This window comes from Scyliorhinus torazame, chromosome 13, assembly GCF_047496885.1.
Source record: "Scyliorhinus torazame isolate Kashiwa2021f chromosome 13, sScyTor2.1, whole genome shotgun sequence".
Taxonomy (NCBI): domain Eukaryota; kingdom Metazoa; phylum Chordata; class Chondrichthyes; order Carcharhiniformes; family Scyliorhinidae; genus Scyliorhinus; species Scyliorhinus torazame.
The window spans coordinates 31,296,972-31,321,225 of record NC_092719.1 but is presented as its reverse complement, the minus strand read 5'-3'; the positions used below and the strand labels follow the sequence as shown (position 1 = coordinate 31,321,225).

The following is a 24,254-nucleotide window of genomic DNA, read 5'->3' as shown; positions in this document are numbered from 1 at the left end:
CACTGGTGAAGCGGAGGATCCCGCTGACGGATAATCCCGCAGTTCATCTTCTCCGCCAGTTGCTGCATGCACAACTGGGCCCGATTTTAACCCATTCAAAGCCAGGCAGGTTTGCGAGAATGCTTCACCACTGAACCCGAGGTCAGCACTCTCCATCAGTGGTCAGTGATCTCGACAGCAAGCTCCTCTGGGGAGATTCCCATTGCAAGGGTATGTCCTCCCTACTGATCAAGCGCAATGCACTCCGCGAGAGTTCAATGTAACTCAATAACTGGGTCACTGTCCGTGTAGAGTTTGCACGTTCTCCCCGTGTCTGCGTGTGTTTCGCCCCCACAACCCAAAGATGTGCAGGGTAGGTGGATCGGCCAGGCTAAATTACCCCTTAATTGGAGAAAATGGGTACTCTAAATTTAAAAAAAAATTGTAACTCAGTAACCACCACGGGCAATGAGTCATTGTCCCAACGGAAGGTGACAAACATACATTAGAATCAGAGCTAGAGGGCCTGATGTTAGCTACCTGTCTCAGTGACAGGTCCTATGTGGGTAACTCCTAACTGCCCTGTGTAATGGCGGAGCAAGACATTCAGTTGTAACCAAGAAGCCAGATCATCACCACCACCTTAAGGGTAATTCGGGATGGACAATAATGGTGGCCTTACCAACAATACCATGAATAAAAAAAAACTATTGGGTTTCTGATATCTGCAAAGGAAACATGGCAGAATACATCTGGTTGGGAATCAGCAAGGATGAATATGCAGATGAGCTGGACCAGGAGTGGGTTTACCCCATTGGTCGTTCCAGGCTCCACTTTTCTTCTCTGTATTGGTATGGGTTGGGCTGGAAAACTGTTTGGAAAGACTTGTGTCGAGTGGTAGTGGCAGGGCGGGTGGGGCTGAATGGTGGTGGTTTTTACGACGGCGTGGGGGCATAGTTCCTGAAACGGAGAATCCAGCCCACTCAGCTGGGATTTCCACAACTCCTACACCAATATCACTGTCATAACCTGCCCGGGACTCATCCAGCTGGGGGTGATTGTGGACTGTGAGTTAACCCAGTACTAATGTAAAAGGGGAGAGGACCCGGTGAAGTGTAACCTCCCCCTGCGTAAATAATGCTGTTGTTAAATAAACGTCTTTCTTTGAACTTGTCAGACTCTCCTCTCCCTTTATTAAAATCACCCCATTAATCAGGTTAACAGAAATCATGCTCTCCCTCCCTCGCACTCTCACCCCCTCACACTCTCCCTCTCTCCCTCCCTCAGACTCACACTCATCCCTTCACACTCATCCCCTCTCACTCGTCCTCTCACACTCGCACTCTCCCTCCACCACCCCCCCCCCCCCCCCCCCTCGCACTTTCCATCTCCCTCACACACTCCACCTTGGTGTATGGGCTGGCAGAGTCCTTACTGAGCTTTGAATTCACCTTCCACGTTTCAGTTACCCCACTGAGAGTGATCTCGGATAAATTTCTTTAAAATGTAAAGAAGGGGGACTTCTGGTGGCGGCAATGAGTGAGTGAGCCGTACATTCGGGGGCTCTCACTCCGGCGGGATTTGAGGACTGGGTTCCCTGGTTTTGCGGGACTGTGGAGCGCTGAAAGGACGGCCAGGGGGGGATAAGGAGCGAGCAGAGCTGCATGGAACTGCGGGAGAGCAGAAAGCAGCGCAAACGGGAGAGGAAGGGACAAAGGCAAGGTGCAGGGGAAGCTGACCCGGGATCAAAGATGGCGGACCTGCGGACCTCGGACCCGGCGATCCAGCAGGCGCTGGAAAACATGCTGCAGGTGATAAAGAGCAGTTTTGAGTCGTTGAAGCGGGATAACTTGGACCCACTTCAGAAGGCAGTGGATCAGCTGAACCAGAGCCTGGATGCCCAGGACGAAAAGATTATGGAGCTGGGGGAGGCGGTGGAGGAGCAGGCGGACGCGCAGGCGATTGCTGCGCTAGAAGTCGACGGGTTGAAGGAGAGACAGAGAAGACTGCTGGACAGAGTAGAGGAGCTGGAAAATAGAGCCCGTAGACAAAATCTGAGGATGATCGGCCTCCCGGAGGGGGCGGAGGGAGCTGATGCCACAGCGTTCGTGGCTGACCTGTTGATGCAGCTGATGGGGGCTGAAGCCTGTCCGCGACCGCCGGAGCTGGAGGGGGCACACAGAGTACAGGCGAGACAGGTGCGTCCGGGGGGGCCCCCCGTCCGATGGTGATTAGGTTCCACAGGTTTGTGGAGAAGGAGCGGGTGCTGCAGTGGGCAAAGAGCGCGAAGAGCAGCATGTGGAATAACAGTGTCCATCGCATTCACCAGGACCTAAGCCAGGAGGTGGCCAGGCGGCGAGCAGCCTTTAAACAAGTTAAGGAGGTGTTGTTCAAAAAGCACGTGAAGTTTGGTCTGCTCTTTGGGTTACGCATCAGGGCCAACACCACTACTTCTCCGAGTCCGAAGAAGCGATGGACTTTGTGAGGGATCAGGGGCTGGTCTCGAAAAAAGGACCCACGGACGCAAGCTAGGGTCCGGGAATTACTGTTTGAAGGAATGCCTACTGTGCCTGGACTGCAGGTCGACTGTTTACTGCTTTAAAGGTGCCTTGTGGTGTATTTTGTGGGCAGTTTTTGCCTGTGGGGGATGTGGCCCCCCCCCGCCCCCCTCTCGTATGGTCTTTTTCCTTTTTTCTGTTGCTTTTTTTTCCTCTCTTTTTTTTCTGTTGTGGTGGGTACCTTTTGTTGGGCTCTCTGAGTGTGCTGGAGCCTGTATTGTGACAAAAGGGTGGCCGGTCAGCAATGGGGATTAAAGATGTTGGTTGGGGGCTTTTGTTTCATTTATGTCTATGGTTTTCATGTTTGTTCCGGATGGGGGATGTACGGGTACTGGGTTATTGCGGTGTTATATATATATATATATATTTTTTTTTTGGTGCTCAGAAAGGGACGTGGGTTAACACTTTTCTGTGTACACAGCTGGGACTGTATTGTACCTGGAGCAGCCTCGCGTCGCTGTTTGATGTTTACATCTTGTTTGATCTTTCCCATCTTAGTGAGACTGCTCCAGTGGGTCGGAGTGGGGGATGGTGTGCTGGGGAGTGGGGAGATGAGGTCGGAGAAACAATGGAAGTGAGACAAGGGGGCGCCGGAGTGATGAGTCACTAGCAGATTGGCTAGGGGGGGGGGGGGGATACAGCCAGTGGATGCCGGGGGTGGTGTTATTGGGGGAGGTTGCTGGGGGGGGGGGGAGAGTTATTTTGCTGACGTGGGGGGGATCAGAAATAGGTAATGGAAAGGAGGTCGGGGGTGGAGGCGGCCAAGAGGCGAGCCAGGAATGCACGGCGCATGGGCCGGGGGCGGCCCCAAGAAAGGTTATGGCTGACCGGGTGGGGGGTTGTGCCCCCCAGCCAGGCTGATCACCTGGAATGTCAGGGGACTAAATGGGCCATTTGTTCGCGCATTTGCGGGCTCTGAAGGCGGACGTAATTATGTTGCAGGAGACACATCTGAAAGTGTCTGGCCAGACTAAGCTAAGGAAGGGCTGGATCAGCCAGGTTTTCCACTCGGACTCGGATTCTAAGTCCAGGGGGGTAGCAATTATGATCAATAAGCGGATTCAATTTGAGGCGGAGGGCGTAGTCGCAGACGGCGGGGGCAGATTCCTTATGGTAAGGGGCAAGCTGGAGGGGAGCAGAGTGGTGTTGGTGAACATGTATGCGCCGAACTGGGACGACGTTGACTTTATCAAAAGAGTGCTGGGGAAGATCCCAGACCTAGACTTACGTCAGTTGATAATGGGGGGGGGACTTTAATACTGTCCTTGACCCGGGGCTGGACCGGTCATGTCCCAGAACGGGCAGACTCCCAGCAATGGCAAGGGAGCTGAAAGGGTTCATGGAGCAAATGGGGGCTGTGGACCCATGGAGAGCCAGATAGCCGACGGGAAGGGGCTACTCGTTTTATTCGCGTGTTCATAAAGTATATTCTAGGATTGATTTTTAAAATCTTGAGCAGGGACTGTGCAGGGGAGGTAAAGAATACGGAATACTCGGCAATCACTATCTCGGACCATGCCCAGCACTGGGTGGACCTGCAGGTCGGGGGGGGGGGGGAATTACCAACGCCCGTAATGGAGGTTAGACGTAGGACTGTTGTCGGAGGAGGGGATATGTGAGAGACTTCGGAAGTGTACGCAAAATTACTTGCAGGTGAACGATACGGGGGAGGTTTCAGCAGCGACCCTGTGGGAGGCGCTGAAGGCAGTAGTGAGGGGGGAGCTGATCTCAATTCGGGCTCACAGGGTCAGGGCGGACAAAGCAGAAATGGACAGATTGGTTAGGGAAATTCACCGGATAGATGAGAGCTTGCGGGGGAGGACCTACTCGGGGAGAGACGGTGATTGCAGGCGGGACTGGGGGTGCTATGCACGAGTAGGGCCGTGGAACAACTTAGGAAGGCAAGGGGAATGGTGTATGAACATGGGGAGAAGGCCAGTAGATTGCTAGCGCAGCAACTAAGGAAGAGGGAGGCGGCTAGGGAAATAAGTAGAGTGGTTGATGGGGAGAGGAGCAGAGTGGAGGACCCGGCAGGACTGAATAAAGTATTTCGGGACTTCTATAGTAAGCTGTACACTTCAGAACCCCCGGAAGAGCCGGAGGAGATGAAAAGGTTCCTGGATGGACTAACCTTCCCAAAAGTAGGCAGGGGACTAGTGGATGGGCTGGGGGCCCCCGATTAGAGCGGAGGAGGTATTGGGGGGCCTAAAGGCCACGCAGTCGGGGAAAGCCCCGGGACCGGATGGATATCCAGTAGAGTTTTACAAGAAGTTCTCGGAGATAGTGGGACCGATCCTGACAAGGGTTTTTAATGAGGCAAGGGACAGAGCCACCCCTGCCACCGACTATGTCGCAAACCACCATCTCGCTGACACTGTAAGCGGGACAAGGAGCCAGAATCCTGCGGGTCATACAGGCCAATCTCCCTGATCAATGTGGATGCCAAGCTCCTGGCCAAGGTCCTGGCGATTAGAATTGAGGACTGCGTACCGGTGGTGATTGGGGACGATCAGACAGGGTTTGTGAAAGGCAGGCAGCTGACAGCTAACTTGAGAAGATTGCTTAATGTGATCATGATGCCCCCGACGGGCAAGGAGGTGGAGGTAGTGGTGGCAATGGACGCTGAGAAGGCCTTCGACCGGGTGGAGTGGGGCTATTTGTGGGAGGTGCTTGGACGGTTTGGGTTCGGGGAGGGACTGGTTAATTGGGTCAGACTATTGAACCAGGCCCCAAAATCTGGCTTTAGGATGAACAGGATAATGTCAGATTATGTCAGACTAAACCGCGGGACCAGACAGGGGTGCCCACTCTCCTCGTTGCTGTTCGCGCTGGCCATAGAGCCGTTGGCGATTGCGTTGAGAGCTGCGAAGGGGTGGAAGGGAATGACTAGGGGGGGGTGGAACATAGGGTCTCTCTATGCGTCGACCTGCTCCTGTACGTGTCGGACCCACTGGCCGGGATGGAAAATATACTGGAAACATTGAGGAAGTTCGGCCGGTTTTCAGGGTACAAATTAAATATGGCCAAGAGTGAGATGTTTGTGGTGCCGGCAAGGGGCCCGGAGAATAGACTGAAGGAGCTGCCATTTAGGCTGGTGGAGGAAAGTTTCCGGTACTTGGGGATACAGGTGGCACGAGACTGGGGCAGGTTGCATAAGTTAAATTTGACTGGAGTAGTGGAACAAATGAAGAGGGAGTTTCGGAGATGGGATGCACTCCCGCTGTCATTGGTGGGGAGGGTGCAGACTGTAAAGATGACAATCCTCCCTAGATTTCTGTTCATCTTCCAGTGCCTCCCGATCTTTATCCCACGGTCCTTCTTCAAAAGGACCGGCAAAATCATCATGAGCTTTGTCTGGGCTGGAAAATCCCCGCGGGTGAGGAAGGCGATGCTTGAAAGGAGCCGCCACGAGGGGGGACTGGCATTGCCGAGTCTGATCAACTACTACTGGGTGGCCAACATAGCCATGATAAGGAAGTGGATGGTGGGTACGGGGTCTATCTGGGAGCGAGTGGAGGCGGCTTCGTGCAGTTTGGCAGCCCTGGTCACGGCTCCCCTACCGCTGTCGCCGGCCAGGTACTCCACCAGCCTGGTAGTGGGGGCGGCCCTGCGGATATGGGGCCAGTGGAGGAGGCATGTAGGGGGGGGGGGGTGGGTGCGTCTGTCTGGGCTCCAATATGTGATAACCATCGATTCACCCCCGGGAACATGGATGGAGGGTTTCGAACATGGCGGTGGGGAGGGTGGGCGATATGTTCCTGGAGGGGGAGCTTTGCAAGTTTGAGAGGCTTGGAGGAGAAATTTGGGCTGGTAAGGGGAAATGACTTTAGGTACTTACAGAGGCGGGACTTTGTACGCAGACATGTCCCATCATTCCCACACCTCCCGCCAATAGGGATCCAAGAGACGGAGGAGAGGGTAGAGTCTCGGATATCTACAAGGTGCTCATGAAGGGGGAAGAGTCCCAGACGGAGGAACTGAAACTCAAATGGGAGGAGGAGTTTGGCGGGGAGATGGAGGATGGGGTATGGGCGGAAGCCCTGAGTAGGGTAAACTCAACCGCAACATGTGCCAGGCTCGGCCTGATTCAATTTAAGGTCGTTCACCAGGCCCACATGACGGTAGCTCAGATGAGCAAATTCTTTGGGGTAGAGGACAAATGCGCTAGATGCGCGGGAGAACCAGCGAATCATGTTCACATGTTTTGGGCATGTCCCAAGCTTAGGGGGTACTGGGAGGGATTTGTGGGGGTCATGTCCCGGGTGCTGAAAACAAGGGTGGTGATGAGTCCAGGGGTGGCAATTTTCGGGGTTTTGGAAGACCCGGGAGTTCGGGGAGAAAGAGTCCGATGTTCTGGCCTTTGCTTCCCTAATAGCCCGGGAGCGAATACTGCTGGCAGGGAGGGGCTCAAAACCCCCGAAGACCGAACTATGGCTTTCGGACATGTCAAGTTTTCTGGGTATGGAAAAAAATTAAATTCGCCTTGAGGGAATCTACTGGGGTTTGTCCGAAGGTGGCAACCATTCATCAACTTCTTTGCAGGAGAGTGAACACCAGCGGTGGGGGGGGGGGGGGGGGGGGGGGGGGGGGGGGAAGAGGGCGGGGAGGGGGGAGATTAGAGTAGAGTAGGAGGGATAAATCGGCGGGTAGTGTCTAGGGGAGAGGAGCGGGCATGTACAGTATGGTTTGATTGAAGTATTTGTTTTATATTGATGTTTGCACATTTTTGTTATCTGTAACTGTTTACAATGCCAAAAAATACCTCAATAAAATTGTTTGTTTAAAAAAAAATGTAAAGAAGGGAGTGGCAGCTGAGGCTGCAAGTTCAAACATGTCCCACAGAGTGGCGAGCACAACACTGGACACGAAACATTAAAAAAAAACACAACATTGTTTCTTCCACAATGAAGAAAATGTCCCTAATTCCCCTGTAACTGTCAATGTATGCCCATCATGAGGTGTGCCAATACATTTAATTCTCTGGCTAAGCAAATCTCAAAAAAATAGCAATGGTGCATAAATGAATGAAGAGAAACCAACGGAATGCAAAATATTTACAAGTGAAATTTAGTTTTGAAAAACAAGTGTTTGGGATATTTCCTTCATTCCTTTTAAGCATCACAACATTTCTGTAGGAGATTAAATGGCTGGGCTGGTGTCTAAGAGAGGATAGAGTGTGCAGCTGCTGTGAGCCAAACAAGTGCTCTCACCTCTTGTGTTAATGATGATGTAGTTGGGCAGTAAAGTTGTGGCAGTGATATGCTGAGCCTCCCTTTTTAACCAGGTGACTCTTTTATAGTCAAACTTTACTTGCTGCATTGTCATCAATGAAAAACCTCCATCGATGCTGAATCGCTCGTGTTTCCCACGCACGCAATCAGCACTTAGAATTTCAGTTGTAATTGTGGGAAATAGGAAAAGGAAAACGTAAGTGGACACGGTTCCAGTTCCAGTGCCGGGAATGGCCAAATCCCGGCCAGGGTTTCGGTCAAATGGGAATGGGCAAAGGCTTGTGATTTGTGCTATTGTTCAAGTTAATTCTGGGTGGGCTGGATAGGAATTCTCCACTCTCATCATTTATTCTTTTTACATTTTGTTTTCGATAATCCATCGTTCCTTTCTGCCTCTGAGCAAAGAGCAGATCATCACCCTCCAATCTTTGGGATATTTCCTTTATTCCTTTTAAGGATCAGTCAGTATTTAAGCCGTAGTATTCCCTTGAGAGAGTGCTGAACTAGTGTGTAAGAGAGGGTAGAGCGTGCAGCCGCAGTGAGAGAAGCAGGTTTGATGGGCTGAATGGCCTTTTAACACTGCCTCCTCTTCCACTCCTGGTCTAGCTGTGGCTCTGCGGTTACTGCCTTGCGAAGCTGATGGGCCTTTCCCGACAGTATTCACCACTGGATGCTTTCCTTGCAGGACACTCAGACTGAATGTGCTGATCTGACATTGAAGAGCAGAGAATCACTTGGAACAGACTTAAAAATCAGGACTGAACATAAAAAAACAAAGGTGAAGATGGAGGACCTGCAGAGTAAAAGCAACCAGGAGCTTCTCACTGCAGTGAAGGTAGAGAACATGGAAGGGGAGAGACAGAATGGTGAGGAAACTCTAGACGGCAAAGATATGGCGTCACCTGACACTGACATGGAGGATGGACTGAACAAGAAACGGCGAAGACCCACTCTACGCAAAGGTGCAGCCTGGGGCAGGGAATGGATGGAGGGGGGGCGGGAGCATGGGGATGGAGGGACTGGGGTAGTGGGACGGGGCAAGGAGATGGGGAAGGGGCCTGGGGCGCAGGTGAAACGTGAGCGGGGGTACCGGGTTCAGGGAGAGGGGCGGTCACGGGGAGGGTGGGTCAGGCAGACGTGGGTACCAGAGCTAAGGAAACTGGTGACAAAGGAGAAGGTGTCAGAGGCCGAGGGCTGTATCTGGGAAAAGGGTGTTGCTTTCTCTCTTATCCTGTCTCTCTCTTTACCTTTCTCTGACGCTCTCTCTGTCACCCCTGCGCTCTCTCTTTGTCTCTCTCTCCTTGTCTGTCTTGTTCCCTCCATGACTGGTCTTGTTCAGATTGAGCATGGTTTCTGCTGGTTCCGTAAACATTTATTTCTATCAGTCTGATGTGTGATTACAGAAAGATTGTGTAATACTGTACAGGCTACCGAACAGGTGATGGAAAATTGAGTTAAAATAAGAGTGGCTAGTTTCGCTTTTCCCTCCTTTGGCCAGCGCAGACATGATGGGCTGAATGGCCTCTTTTCTATGGTTCTAGGGAAATACCTGTGAATCTGCTCAGTGGGTCGAACTGTTCCCCACTGGCATATTTAGTTCAACTGGTTATATAGAGTAAAATCTGTGTAATCCAGCACTCGATTCCAACTGCACTTCTCGACTTGCCGGAAGTTCTGGTGTCCCCCTTGTCACTTTACCAACTAGAAGTAATTACAAAGTTATTCGGATCCCCTACCTGTATACTACACTATTTAGTACTTTAATTTGTGTTTTAATGTACTATCGAAGACGAGAAGTAAAATGAAGACTGTTGTTTACTTCCCAAGTACTTGCCGATTAGTCCAAACTGCAGGTATCGCGCTGTATTCCGTTGGTTAATGGAACTCCCTGTTGATCAGCGTTGTTGGTTAACCAACACCACCTATTCCCCACGTACACCAGATAGTAAAGTTTCTATTGTACCTTTGAGTGACTGTGAAAAAGAATTCTGTTCCCAGGGGTCTGAAGGTTCTCGCTTGATAAGCATCCAGATTAAGATTAGTCGATTTTGGGGCGTATGGGAAAGGATACGGGGATCATGTGAGAAGGTGGAGTTGATCCGCTGGATCCGGCGGGAACTTATTGAATGGCGGAGCAGGTCGAGGGGTTATACAGCTTATTCCAGTTCCAATTTCTTAAGTTGTTATGTGACAGCTCTCTTTAAAACGTTCAACTGATAAGTCGCTATAAATTTAAATTTTTCCCATTTTTCTGTTGCAGAGAAAAGACTTCAGGAGTCGAAGATTCTGCGTAAACAAGCTATGATCAGAGACATGAGCGGTAACTCAGCGCCATAAAATCGCCCTGCAGTGACTGTTACCATACCATTCCTCACTTAACCCCTCCCCTGAAAGTGCTGACTCTCTCCCTCCCCTGAAGGTGCTGACTCTCGCTCTTCCTCCCCTGAAGGTGCTGACACTCTCTCCACCTCCCCTGAAGGTGCTGACTCTCTCTCCCCCTCCCCTGAAGGTGCTGACTCTCTCTCTCCCTCCCCTGAAGGTGCTGACTCACTCTCTCCCTCCCCTGAAGGTGCTGACTCTCTCCCTCCCCTGAAGGTGCTGACTCTCTCTCTTCCTCCCCTGAAGGTGCTGACTCTCTTTCCCCCTCCCCTGAAGGTGCTGACTCTCTCTCTCCCTCCCCTGAAGGTGCTGACTCACACTCTCCCTCCCCTGAAGGTGCTGACTCTCTCCCCCTCCCCTGAAGTGCTGACTCTCTCTCTCCCTCCCCTGAAGTGCTGACTCTCTCTCTCCCTCCCCTGAAGGTGCTGTCTCTCTCTCCCTCCCCTGAAGGTGCTGACTCTCGCTCTCCCTCTCCACTGAAGGTGCTGAATCTCGCTCTCCCTCCCCTGAAGGTGCTGTCTCTCTCTCCCTCCCCTGAAGGTGCTGACTCTCTATCTCCCTCCCCTGAAGGTGCTGACTCTCTCCCTCCCCTGAAGGTGCTGACTCTCTCCCTCCGCTGAAGGTGCTGACTCTCTCTCTCCCTCCCCTGAAGGTGCTGACTCTCTCTCTCCCTCCCCTGAAGGTGCTGACTCTCTCTCTCCCACCCCTGAAGGTGCTGACTCTCTCTCTCCCTCCCCTCAAAGTGCTGACTGTCTCCCCTCCTCTAAAGGTGCTGACTCTCTCTCCCTCCTCTGAAGGTGCTGACTCTCTCCCTCCCTTCCCTGAAGGTGCTGACTCTCTCTCCCCCTCCCCCTGAAGGTGCTGGCTCTTTCTCTCTTCCCTGAAGGTGCTGACACTCTCTCTCCCTTTCCCCTTAAGGCGCTGACTCTCTCTCCCTCTCCCCCTGAAGGTGATGACTCTCTCTCCTCCCCTGAAGGTGCTGACTCTCTCTCCCTCCCCTGAAGGTGCCGACTCTCTTTCTCCCTCCCCTGAAGGTGCTGACTCTCTCCCCTCCTCTGAAGGTGCCGACACTCTCTCCCTCCCCTGAAGGTGCTGACTCTCTCCCTGCCCTGAAGGTGCTGACCCTCTCTCCCTCCCCTGAAGGTGCTGTCTTTCTCTCTCCCTCCCCTGAAGGTGCTGACTCACACTCTCCCTCCCCTGAAGGTGCTGACTCTCTCCCTCCCCTGAAGGTGCTGACTCTCCCTCCCCTGAAGGTGCTGACTCTCTCTCCCCCTCCCCTGAAGGTGCTGACTCTCTCCCACTCCCCTGAAGGTGCTGACTTTCTCTCTCCCTCCAATGAAGGTGCTGACTCTCTCTCCCCACCCCCCCCCCTGAATGTGCTGACTCTCTCCCCCTCCCCTGAAGTGCTGACTCACTCTCTCCCTCCCCTGAAGTGCTGACTCTCTCTCTCCCTCCCCTGAAGGTGCTGTCTCTCTCTCCCTCCCCTGAAGGTGCTGACTCTCGCTCTCCCTCTCCACTGAAGGTGCTGACTCTCGCTCTCCCTCCCCTGAAGGTGCTGTCTCTCTCTCCCTCCCCTGAAGGTGCTGACTCTCTATCTCCCTCCCCTGAAGGTGCTGACTCTCTCCCTCCCCTGAAGGTGCTGACTCTCTCCCTCCGCTGAAGGTGCTGACTCTCTCTCTCCCTCCCCTGAAGGTGCTGACTCTCTCTCTCCCTCCCCTGAAGGTGCTGACTCTCTCTCTCCCTCCCCTGAAGGTGCTGACTCTCTCTCTCCCTCCCCTCAAAGTGCTGACTGTCTCCCCTCCTCTAAAGGTGCTGACTCTCTCTCCCTCCTCTGAAGGTGCTGACTCTCTCTCCCCCTCCCCCTGAAGGTGCTGACTCTTTCTCTCTTCCCTGAAGGTGCTGACACTCTCTCTCCCTTTCCCCTGAAGGCGCTGACTCTCTCTCCCTCTCCCCCTGAAGGTGATGACTCTCTCTCCTCCCCTGAAGGTGCTGACTCTCTCTCCCTCCCCTGAAGGTGCCGACTCTCTTTCTCCCTCCCCTGAAGGTGCTGACTCTCTCGCCTCCTCTGAAGGTGCCGACACTCTCTCCCTCCCCTGAAGGTGCTGACTCTCTCCCTGCCCTGAAGGTGCTGACCCTCTCTCCCTCCCCTGAAGGTGCTGTCTTTCTCTCTCCCTCCCCTGAAGGTGCTGACTCTTTCTCCCCCTCGCCTGAAGGCGCTGACTCTCCCCCCCTCCTCTGAAGGTGCTGACTGTCTCCCCTCCTCTGAAGGTGCTGACTCTCTCTCCCTCCCCTGAAGGTGCTGACTCTGTCTCTCCCTCCCCTGAAGGTACCGACTCTCTTTCCCCCTCCCCTGAAGGTGCTGACTCTCTCCCCTCCTCTGAAGGTGCTGACTCTCTCCCTCCCCTGAAGGTGCTGACTCTCTTCCTCCCTTGAAGGTGCTGACTCTCTCCCCTCCTCTGAAGGTGCTGACTCTCTCTCCCTCCCCTGAATGTGCTGACTCTCTCCCTCCCCTGAAGGGGCTGACCCTCTCTCCCTCCCCTGAAGGTGCTGTCTTTCTCCCTCCCCTGAAGGTGCTGACCCTCTCTCCCCCTCCCCTGAAGGTGCTGAATCTCTCCCCCTCCCCTGAAGGTGCTGACTCTCTTTCTCCCTCCCCCTGAAGATGCTGACTCTCTCTGCCCCTCCCCTGAAGGTGCTGACTCTCTCCCCCTCCCGTGAAGGTTCTGACACTCTCCCTCCCTTCCCTGAAGGTGCTGACTCTCTCTCTCTTCCCTGAAGGAGCTAACTCTCTCTCCCCCTCCCCCTGAAGGTGCTGACTCTCTCTGCCCCTCCCCTGAAGGTGCTCTCTCTCTCTCTCCCTCCCCTGAAGGTGCTGACTCTTTCTCTCTTCCCTGAAGATGCTGACACTCTCTCTCCCTCTCCCCCTGAAGGTGCTGACTCTCTCTCCCTCTCCCCCTGAAGGTGCTGACTCTCTCTCCCTCTCCCCCTGAAGGTGATGACACTCTCTCCTCCCCTGAAGGGGCTGACCCTCTCTCCCTCCCCTGAAGGCGCTGTCTTTCTCTCCCCCTCCCCTGAAGGTGGTGACTCTCTCTCCCCCTCCCCTGAAGGTGCTGACTCTCTCTCCCTCCCCTGAAGGTTCTGACTCTCTCCCTCCCCTGAAGGGGCTGACCTTCTCTCCCTCCCCTGAAGGTGCTGGCCCTCTCTCCCCCTCCCCTGCAGGTGCTGACTCTCTCCCTCCCCTGAAGGGGCTGACCTTCTCTCCCTTCCCTGAAGGTGCTGTCTTTCTCTCTCCCTCCCCTGAAGTGGTGACACTCTCTCCCTCCCCTGAAGGTGCTGACTCTCTCTTTCCCTCCCCTGAAGGTGCCGACTCTCTTTCTCCCTCCCCTGAAGGTCCTGACTCTCTCTCCCCTGAAGGTGCTGGCTCTCTTCCTCCCCTGAAGGTGCTGGCCCTCTCCCTCCCCTGAAGGTGATGACTCTCTCCCTTCCCTGAAGGTGCTGACTTTCTCCCCTCCTCTGAAGGTGCTGACTCTCTCTCCCTCCTCTGAAAGTGCTGACTCTCTCCCTCCCCTGAAGGGGCTGAAACTCTCTCCCTCCCCTGAAGGTGCTGACCCTCTCTCCCTCCCCTGAAGGTGCCGACTCTCTACCTCCCCTGAAGGTGCTGACTCTCTCTCTCCCCACTCCTGAGGGTGAACACTCTCTCTCCCCACCCCTGAAGGTGCTGACTCTCCCTCCCCTGAAGGTGCTGACTCTCTCCCCTCCTCTGAAGGTGCTGACCCTCTCGCCCCCTCCCCTGAAGGTGCTGACTCTCTCTCCTCTCCCCTGAAGGTGCTGACACTCTCCTCCACTGGAGGTGCTGACCCTCTCTCTCACTCCCCTGAAGGTGCTGACTCTCTCTCCCTCCCCTGAAGGTGCTGACTCTCTCCCTCCCCTGAAGGTGCTGACCCTCTCTCCCTCCCCTGAAGGTGCTGTCTTTCTCTCTCCCTCCCCTGAAGGTGCCGACTCTCTTTCTCCCTCCCCTGAAGGTGCTGACTCTCTCGCCTCCTCTGAAGGTGCCGACACTCTCTCCCTCCCCTGAAGGTGCTGACTCTCTCCCTGCCCTGAAGGTGCTGACCCTCTCTCCCTCCCCTGAAGGTGCTGTCTTTCTCTCTCCCTCCCCTGAAGGTGCTGACTCTTTCTCCCCCTCGCCTGAAGGCGCTGACTCTCTCCCCCTCCTCTGAAGGTGCTGACTCTCTCCCCTCCTCTGAAGGTGCTGACTCTCTCTCCCTCCCCTGAAGGTGCTGACTCTGTCTCTCCCTCCCCTGAAGGTACCGACTCTCTTTCCCCCTCCCCTGAAGGTGCTGACTCTCTCCCCTCCTCTGAAGGTGCTGACTCTCTCCCTCCCCTGAAGGTGCTGACTCTCTTCCTCCCTTGAAGGTGCTGACTCTCTCCCCTCCTCTGAAGGTGCTGACTCTCTCTCCCTCCCCTGAATGTGCTGACTCTCTCCCTCCCCTGAAGGGGCTGACCCTCTCTCCCTCCCCTGAAGGTGCTGTCTTTCTCCCTCCCCTGAAGGTGCTGACCCTCTCTCCCCCTCCCCTGAAGGTGCTGACTCTCTCCCCCTCCCCTGAAGGTGCTGACTCTCTTTCTCCCTCCCCCTGAAGATGCTGACTCTCTCTGCCCCTCCCCTGAAGGTGCTGACTCTCTCCCCCTCCCGTGAAGGTTCTGACACTCTCCCTCCCTTCCCTGAAGGTGCTGACTCTCTCTCTCTTCCCTGAAGGTGCTAACTCTCTCTCCCCCTCCCCCTGAAGGTGCTGACTCTCTCTGCCCCTCCCCTGAAGGTGCTCTCTCTCTCTCTCCCTCCCCTGAAGGTGCTGACTCTTTCTCTCTTCCCTGAAGATGCTGACACTCTCTCTCCCTCTCCCCCTGAAGGTGCTGACTCTCTCTCCCTCTCCCCCTGAAGGTGCTGACTCTCTCTCCCTCTCCCCCTGAAGGTGATGACACTCTCTCCTCCCCTGAAGGGGCTGACCCTCTCTCCCTCCCCTGAAGGCGCTGTCTTTCTCTCCCCCTCCCCTGAAGGTGGTGACTCTCTCTCCCCCTCCCCTGAAGGTGCTGACTCTCTCTCCCTCCCCTGAAGGTTCTGACTCTCTCCCTCCCCTGAAGGGGCTGACCTTCTCTCCCTCCCCTGAAGGTGCTGGCCCTCTCTCCCCCTCCCCTGCAGGTGCTGACTCTCTCCCTCCCCTGAAGGGGCTGACCTTCTCTCCCTTCCCTGAAGGTGCTGTCTTTCTCTCTCCCTCCCCTGAAGTGGTGACACTCTCTCCCTCCCCTGAAGGTGCTGACTCTCTCTTTCCCTCCCCTGAAGGTGCCGACTCTCTTTCTCCCTCCCCTGAAGGTCCTGACTCTCTCTCCCCTGAAGGTGCTGGCTCTCTCCCTCCCCTGAAGGTGCTGGCCCTCTCCCTCCCCTGAAGGTGATGACTCTCTCCCTTCCCTGAAGGTGCTGACTTTCTCCCCTCCTCTGAAGGTGCTGACTCTCTCTCCCTCCTCTGAAAGTGCTGACTCTCTCCCTCCCCTGAAGGGGCTGAAACTCTCTCCCTCCCCTGAAGGTGCTGACCCTCTCTCCCTCCCCTGAAGGTGCCGACTCTCTACCTCCCCTGAAGGTGCTGACTCTCTCTCTCCCCACTCCTGAGGGTGAACACTCTCTCTCCCCACCCCTGAAGGTGCTGACTCTCCCTCCCCTGAAGGTGCTGACTCTCTCCCCTCCTCTGAAGGTGCTGACCCTCTCGCCCCCTCCCCTAAAGGTGCTGACTCTCTCTCCTCTCCCCTGAAGGTGCTGACACTCTCCTCCACTGGAGGTGCTGACCCTCTCTCTCACTCCCCTGAAGGTGCTGACTCTCTCTCTCCCTCCCCTGAAGGTGCTGACTCTCTCTCTCTTCCCTGAAGGTGCTGACTCTCTCTCCCACCCCCCCTGAAGGTGCTGACTCTCTGCCCCTCCCCTGAAGGTGCTGGCTCTCTCACTCCCTCCCCTGACGGTGCTGACTCCCTCTCCCTCCCCTGAAGGTGCTGACTCTTTCTCTCTTCCCTGAAGGTGCTGACTCTCTCTCCTCCTCTGAAGGTGCTGACTCTCTCCCCTCCCCTGAAGGTGCTGACTCTCTCCCTCCCCTGAAGGTGCTGACTCTCTCCCTCCCCTGAACGTGCGGACTCTCTCTCCTCCTCCCCTGAAGGTGGTGACTCTCTCCCCCTCCCCCGAAGGTGCTGACTCTCTCCTCCACTGGAGGTGCTGACCCTCTCTCCCCCTCCCCTGAAGGTGCTGACTCTCTCTCTCCCTCCCCTGAAGGTGCTGACTCTCTCTCTTCCCTGAAGGTGCTGACTCTCTCTCCCACCCCCCTGAATGTGCTGACTCTCTCTCTCCCCTGAAGGTGCTGACTCTCTCCCTTCCCTGAAGGTGCTGACTCTCTCTGCCCCTCCCCTGAATGTTCTGACTCTCTCTCTCCCTCCCCTCAAGGTGCTGACTCTCTCTCCTCCTCTGAAGGTGCTGACTCTCTCCCCTCCCCTGAAGGTGCTGACTCTCTCCCTCCCCTGAAGGTGCTGACTCTCTCCCTTCCCTGAAGGGGCTGACTCTCTCTGCCCCTCCCCTGAAGGTGCTGACTCTCTCCCCCTCCCCTGAAGGTGCTGACTCTCTCCCTCCCCTGAAGGCGCTGACTCTCTCTCTCTCTCTCTTCCCTGAAAGTGCTGACTCTCTCTCCCTCCCCCTGAAGGTGCTGACTCTCTCTGCCCCTCCCCTGAAGGTGCTGACTCTCACCCACCCTTCCCTGAAGGTGCTGACTCTCTCTCTCTTCCCTGAAGGTGCTGACTTTCTCTGCCCCTCCCCTGAAGGTGCTGACTCTCTCTCTCCTTCTCTCCCTGAAGGTGCTGACTCTCTCTCCCTCCCCTGAAGGTGCTGACTCTCTCCCCCTCCCCTGAAGGTTCTGACTCTCAGTCCCCCTACCCTGAAGGTGCTGGCTCTCTCCCTCCCCTGAAGGTGCTGACTCTCTCTCCCCCTCCCCTGAAGGTGCTGACTCGCTCTCCCTCCCCTGAAGGTGCTGACTCTCTCTCTCCCTCCCCTGGAGGCGCTGACTCTCTCCCTCTCCCACCCCTGAAGGTGCTGGCCCATTTCTTTCCTCCCCTGAAGGTGCTGACTCTCACTCTCTCCCTCCCCTGAACGTTCTGACTCTCTCTCTCCCTCCCCTCAAGGTGCTGACTCTCTCTCCTCCTCTGTAGGTGCTAGCTCTCTCTCTCCCTCCCCTGAAGGTGCTGACTCTCTCCCCTACCCTGAAGGTGCTGACTCTCTCCGTCCCCTGAAGGCGCTGACTCTCTCCCTCCCCTGAACGTGCTGACTCTCTCTCCTCCTCCCCTGAAGGTGCTGACTCTCTCCCCCTCCCCTGAAGGTGCTGACTCTCTCCCCCTCCCCTGAAGGTGCTGACTGTCTCCCCCTCCCCTGAAGGTGCTGACTGTCTCCTTCCCCTGAAGGCGCTGACTCTCTCTTCCCTGAAAGTGCTGACTCTCTCTCCCTCCCCCCCTGAAGGTGCTGACTCTCTCTGCCCCTCCCCTGAAGGTGCTGACTCTCTCCCCCTCCCCTGAAAGTTCTGACTCTCTCCCTCCCCTGAAGGTGCTGGCTCTCTCCCTCCGCTGAAGGTGCTGACTCTCTTCCCCCTCCCCTGAATGTTCTTACTTTCTCTCCCCCTCCCCTGAAGGTGCAGACTCTCTCCCCCTCCCCTGAAGGTGCTGACAGTCTCCCTCCACTGAAGGCGCTGACTCTCTCTCTCTTCCCTGAAGGTGCTGACTGTCTCTCTCTTCCCTGAAGGTGCTGACTCTCTCTCCCTCCCCCCTGAAGGTGCTGACTCTCTCTCTCCCTCCCCTGAAGGTGCTGACTCCCTCCCCTTAATGCGCTGACTCTCTCTCTCTTCCCTGAAGGTGCTGACTCTCTTCCCCCTCCCCTGAATGTTCTGACTTTCTCTCCCCCTCCCCTGAAGGTGCTGACTCTCTCCCCCTCCCCTGAAGGTGCTGACTGTCTCCATCCCCTGAAGGCGCTGACTCTCTCTTCCCTGAAGGTGCTGACTCTCTTCCCTCCCCCCTGAAGGTGCTGACTCTCTCCCCCTCCCCTGAAGGTTCTGACTCTCTCCCTCCCCTGAAGGTGCTGGCTCTCTCCCTCCCCTAAAGGTGCTGACTCTCTCCCCCTCCCCTGAATGTTCTGACTCTCTCTCCCCCTCCCCTGAAGGTGCTGGCTCTCTCCCTCCCCTGAAGGTGCTGACTCTCTCTCTCTTCCCTGAAGGTGCTGACTGTCTCTCTCTTCCCTGAAGGTGCTGACTCCCTCTCCCTCACCCCTGAAGGTGCTGACTCTTTCTCTCTTCCCTGAAGGTGCTGACTTTCTCCCCTCCCCTGAAGGTGCTGACTCTCTCCCTCTCCCACCCCTGAAGGTGCTGGCCCATTTCTTTCCTACCCTGAAGGTGCTGACTCTCACTCTCTCCCTCCCCTGAAGGTTCTGACTCTCTCTCTCCCTCCCCTGAAGGTGCTGACTCTCTCCCCTCCCCTGAAGGTGCTGACTCTCTCCGTCCCCTGAAGGCGCTGACTCTCTCCCTCCCCTGAACGTGCTGACACTCTCTCCTCCTCCCCTGAAGGTGCTGACTCTCTCTCTCTCCCCTGAATGTGCTGACTCTCTCTCTCCCACGCCTGAAGGTGCTGACTCTCTCACTCTCCCCTGAAGGTGCTGACTCTCTCCGTTCCCTGAAGGTGCTGACTCTCTCTCCCTCTCCCCCTGAAGGTGCTGACTCTCTCTCCCTCTCCCCCTGAAGGTGATGACTGTTTCCCCCTCCCCTGAAGGTGCTGACTGTCTCCTTCCCCTGAAGGCGCTGACTCTTTCTTCCCTGAAGGTGCTGACTCTCTCTCCCTCCCCCCCTGAAGGTGCTGACTCTCTCTGCCCCTCCCCTGATGGTGCTGACTCTCTACCCCTCCCCTGAAAGTTCTGGCTCTCTCCCTCCCTTGAAGGTGCTGGCTCTCTCCCTCCCCTGAAGGTGCTGACTCTCTCCCCCTCCCCTGAATGTTCTGACTCTCTCTCCCCCTCCCCTGAAGGTGCTGGCTCTCTCCCTCCCCTGAAGGTGCTGACTCTCTCTCTCTTCCCTGAAGGTGCTGACTGTCTCTCTCTTCCCTGAAGGTGCTGACTACCTCTCCCTCCCCCCTGAAGGTGCTGACTCTCTCTCTCCCTCCCCTGACGGTGCTGACTCCCTCTCCCTCCCCTGAAGGTGCTGACTCTTTCTCTCTTCCCTGAAGGTGCTGACTTTTTCCCCTCCCCTGAAGGTGCTGACTCTCTCCCTCTCCCACCCCTGAAGGTGCTGGCCCATTTCTTTCCTACCCTGAAGGTGCTGACTCTCACTCTCTCCCTCCCCTGAAGGTTCTGACTCTCTCTCTCCGTCCCCTGAAGGCGCTGACTCTCTCCCTCCCCTGAACGTGCTGACACTCTCTCCTCCTCCCCTGAAGGTGCTGACTCTCTCTCTCTCCCCTGAATGTGCTGACTCTCTCTCTCCCACCCCTGAAGGTGCTGACTCTCTCACTCTCCCCTGAAGGTGCTGACTCTCTCCCTTCCCTGAAGGTGCTGACTCTCTCTGCGCCTCCCCTGAAGGTGCTGACTCTCTCCCCCTCCCCTGAAGGTGCTGACTGTTTCCCCCTCCCCTGAAGGTGCTGACTGTCTCCTTCCCCTGAAGGCGCTGACTCTTTCTTCCCTGAAGGTGCTGACTCTCTCTCCCTCCCCCCCTGAAGGTGCTGACTCTCTCTGCCCCTCCCCTGATGGTGCTGACTCTCTACCTCTTCCCTGAAAGTTCTGACTCTCTCCCTCCCTTGAAGGTGCTGGCTCTCTCCCTCCCCTGAAGGTGCTGACTCTCTTCCCCCTCCCCTGAATGTTCTGACTTTCTCTCCCCCTCCCCTGAAGGTGCTGACTCTCTCCCCCTCCCCTGAAGGTGCTGACTGTCTCCATCCCCTGAAGGCGCTGACTCTCTCTTCCGTGAAGGTGCTGACTCTCTCTCCCTCCCCCCTGAAGGTGCTGACTCTCTCCCCCCCCCCCTGAAGGTGCTGACTCTCTCCCCCTCCCCTGAAGGTTCTGACTCTCTCCCTCCCCTGAAGGTGCTGGCTCTCTCCCTCCCCTAAAGGTGCTGACTCTCTCCCCCTCCCCTGTATGTTCTGACTCTCTCTCCCCCTCCCCTGAAGGTGCTGGCTCTCTCCCTCCCCTGAAGGTGCTGACTCTCTCTCTCTTCCCTGAAGGTGCTGACTGTCTCTCTCTTCCCTGAAGGTGCTGACTCTCTCTCCCTCCCCCCTAAAGGTGCTGACTCTCTCTCTCTCCCTCCCCTGAAGGTGCTGGCTCTCTCTCTCCCTCCCCTGACGGTGCTGACTCCCTCTCCCTCCCCTGAAGGTGCTGACTCTTTCTCTCTTCCCTGAAGGCGCTGACTCTCTCTCCTCCTCTGAAGGTGCTGACTTGACTCTCTCCCCTCCCCTGAAGGTGCTGACTCTCTCCCTCTCCCACCCCTGAAGGTGCTGGCCCATTTCTTTCCTCCCCTGAAGGTGCTGGCTCTCTCCCTCCCCTGAAGGTGCTGGCTCTCTCCCTCCCCAAAAGGTGCTGACTTTCTCCCCCTCCCCTGAATGTTCTGACTCTCTCTCCCCCTCCCCTGAAGGTGCTGGCTCTCTCCCTCCCCTGAAGGTGCTGACTCTCTCTCTCTTCCCTGAAGGTGCTGACTCTCTCTCCCTCCCCCTGAAGGTGCTGACTCTCTCTGCCCCTCCCCTAAAGGTGCTGACTCTCTCTGCCCCTCCCCTGAAGGTGCTCTCCCTCTCTCCCTCCCCTGAAGGTGCTGGCTCTCTCCGTCCCCAAAAGGTGCTGACTCTCTCTGCCCCTCCCCTGAAGGTGCTGACTCTCTCCCCCCTCCCCTGAAGGTGCTGACTCTCTCCCTCCCCTGAAGGTGCTGACTCTCTCTCTCCCTTCTCTGAAGGTGCTGACACACTCTCTCTTCCCTGAAGGTGCTGACTCTCTCTACCTCTCCCCCTGAAGGTGCTGACTCTCTCTGCCCCTCCCCTAAAGGTGCTGACTCTCTCTGCCCCTCCCCTGAAGGTGCTCTCCCTCTCTCCCTCCCCTGAAGGTGCTGACTCTTTCTCTCTTCCCTGAAGGTGCTGACACTCTCTCTCCCTCTCCCCCTGAAGGTGCTGACTCTCTCTGCCCCTCCCCTGAAGGTGCTGACTCTCTCTGCCCCTCCCCTGAAGGTGCTCTCTCTCTCTCCCTCCCCTGAAGGTGCTGACTCTTTCTCTCTTCCCTGAAGGTGCTGACACTCTCTCTCCCTTTCCCCTGAAGGTGCTGACTCTCTCTCCCTCTCCCCCTGAAGGTGCTGACTCTCTCTCCCTCTCCCCCTGAAGGTGATGACTCTCCTCCCCTGAAGGTGCTGACTCTCTCTCCCTCCCCTGAAGGTGCCGACTCTCTTTCTCCCTCCCCTGAAGGTGCTGACTCTCTCCCCTCCTCTGAAGGTGCCGACTCTCTCTCCCTCCCCTGAAGGTGCTGGCTCTCTCCCTCCCCTGAAGGTGCTGACCCTCTCTCCCTCCCCTGAAGGTGCTGTCTTTCTCTGTCCCTCCCCTGAAGGTGCTGACTCTCTCTCCCCCTCCCCTGAAGGCGCTGACTCTCTCCCCCTCCCCTGAAGGTGCTGACTCTCTCCCCTCCCCTGAAGGTGCTGACTCTCTCTCCCTCCCCTCAAGGTGCTGACTCTCTCCCCTCCCCTGAAGGTGCTGACTCTCTCTCCCTCCCCTGAAGGTGCTGACTCTGTCTTTCCCTCCCCTGAAGGTGCCGACTCTCTTTCTCCCTCCCCTGAAGGTGCTGACTCTCTCCCCTCCTCTGAAGGTGCTGACTCGCTCTCCCTCCCCTGAAGGTGCTGACTCTCTCTCTCCCTCCCCTGGAGGTGCTGACTCTCTCCCTCTCCCACCCCTGAAGGTGCAGGCCCATTTCTTTCCTCCCCTGAAGGTGCTGACTCTCACTCTCTCCCTCCCCTGAAGGTTCTGTATCTCTCTCTCCCTCCCCTGAAGGTGCTGACTCTCTCCCCTCCCCTGAAGGTGCTGACTCTCTCCGTCCCCTGAAGGCGCTGACTCTCTCCCTCCCCTGAACGTGCTGACTCTCTCTCCTCCTCCCCTGAAGGTGCTGGCTCTCTCTCTCTCCCCTGAATGTGCTGACTCTCTCTCTCCCACCCCTGAAGGTGCTGACTCTCTCCCTTCCCTGAAGGTGCTGACTCTCTCTGCGCCTCCCCTGAAGGTGCTGACTCTCTCCCCCTCCCCTGAAGTTGCTGACTGTCTCCCCCTCCCCTGAAGGTGCTGACTGTCTCCTTCCCCTGAAGGCGCTGACTCTCTCTTCCCTGAAGGTGCTGACTCTCTCTCCCTCCCCCCCTGAAGGTGCTGACTCTCTCTCTCCCTCCCCTCAAGGTGCTGACTCTCTCTCCCTCCTCTGAAGGTGCTGACACTCTCCCCTCCCCTGAAGGTGCTGACTCTCTCCGTCCCCTGAAGGTGCTGACCCTCTCTCCCTCCCCTGAAGATGCTGTCTTTCTCTCTCCTCCACCCCTGAAGGTGGTGACTCTCTGCCCCTCCCCTGAAGGTGCTGACTCTCTCTCCTCCTCCCCTGAAGGCGCTGACTCTCTCCCCCTCCCCTGAAGGTGCTGACTCTCTCCCTCCCCTGAAGGTGCTGACTCTCTCTCTCCCTCCCCTGAAGGTGTCGACTCTCTTTCTCCCTCCCCTGAAGGTGCTGACTCTCTCCCCTCCTCTGAAGGTGCTGACTCTCTCTCCCACCCCTGAAGGTGCTGACTCTCTCCCTCCCCTGAAGGTGCTGACCCTCTCTCGCTCCCCTGAAGGTGCTGACTTTCTCTCTCCCTCCCCTGAAGGTGCTTCCTCTCTCCCTCTCCCACCCCTGAAGGTGCTGGCCCATTTTTTTCGTCCCCTGAATGTGCTGACTCTCACTCTCTCCCTCCCCTCAAGGTTCCTTCTCTCTCCCCTCCTCTGAAGGTGCTGACGCTCTCTCCCTCCCCTGAAGGTGTTGACTCTCTCCCTCCCCTGAAGGTGCTGACTCTCTCTCCCTCCCCTGAAGGTGCTGACTCTCTCCCTCCCCTGAAGGTGCTGACTCTCTCCCTCCCCTGAAGGTGCTGACTCTCTCCCTCCCCTGAAGGTGCTGACTCTCTCCCCTCCCCTGAAGGTGCTGACTCTCTCTCCCTCCCCTGAAGGTGCTGACTCTCTCCCTCCCCTGAAGGGGCTGACCCTCTCTCCCTCCCCTGAAGGTGCTGACCCTCTCTCCCCCTCACCTGAAGGTGCTGACTCTCTCTCCCTCCCCTGAAGGTGCTGACTCTCTCTCCCCCTCCCCTGATGGTGCTGACTCTCTCCCTCTCCCCTGAAGATGCTGACTCTCTCCCTCCCCTGTGGGTGCTGACTCTCTCTCTCTCTCCCGCCCCTGAAGGTGCCGACTCTCTTTCTCCCTCCCCTGAAGGTGCTGACTCTCTCCCCTCCTCTGAAGGTGCTGACTCTCTCTCCCTCCCCTGAAGGTGCTGGCTCTCTCCCTCCCCTGAAGGTGCTGACTCTCTCCCCTCCTCTGAAGGTGCTGACCCTCTCTCCCCCTCCCCTGAAGGTGCTGACTCTCTCTCCCTCCCCTGAATGTGCTGACTCTCTCTCCCCCTCCCCTAAAGGTGCTGACACTCTCTCCCCTCCTCTGAAGGTGCTGACCCTCTCTCCCCTCCTCTGAAGGTGCTGACTCTCTCCCTCCCCTGAAGGTGCTGACTCTCTCTCTCCCTCCCCTGAAGGTGCTGACTCTGTCTCTCCCTCCCCTGAAGGTGCTGACTCTCTCTCTCCCCTCGCCTGAGGGTGAAAACTCTCTCTCCCCACCCCTGAAGGTGCTGACCCTCTCTCCCCCTCCCCTGAAGGTGCTGGCTCTCTCTCTCCCTCCCCTGAAGGTGCTGACTCTCTCTCCCTCCCCTGAAGGTGCTGGCTCTCTCCCTCCCTTGAAGGTGCTGGCTCTCTCCCTCCCCTGAAGGTGCTGACTCTCTCTCCCTCCCCTGAAGGTGCTGACTCCCTCTCCCCTGAAGGTGCTGACTCTCTTTCTCCGTCCCCT

General features: G+C 56.6%; 1 protein-coding gene across 4 annotated transcripts in view; it reads left to right on the top strand.

Moving 5' to 3' along the window:
• The window catches only part of LOC140387925 (uncharacterized), a 212,244-nt gene that overhangs the window by 66,130 nt on the left and 121,860 nt on the right, over positions 1-24,254 (top strand). For all 4 annotated transcript variants that reach the window (XM_072471244.1, XM_072471240.1, XM_072471241.1 and 1 more), the window contains 2 exons: positions 8,454-8,730; positions 10,029-10,088. In XM_072471244.1, coding sequence (XP_072327345.1) covers positions 8,454-8,730; positions 10,029-10,088 — 337 coding nt within the window. The remainder of the gene's footprint in view (positions 1-8,453; positions 8,731-10,028; positions 10,089-24,254) is intronic.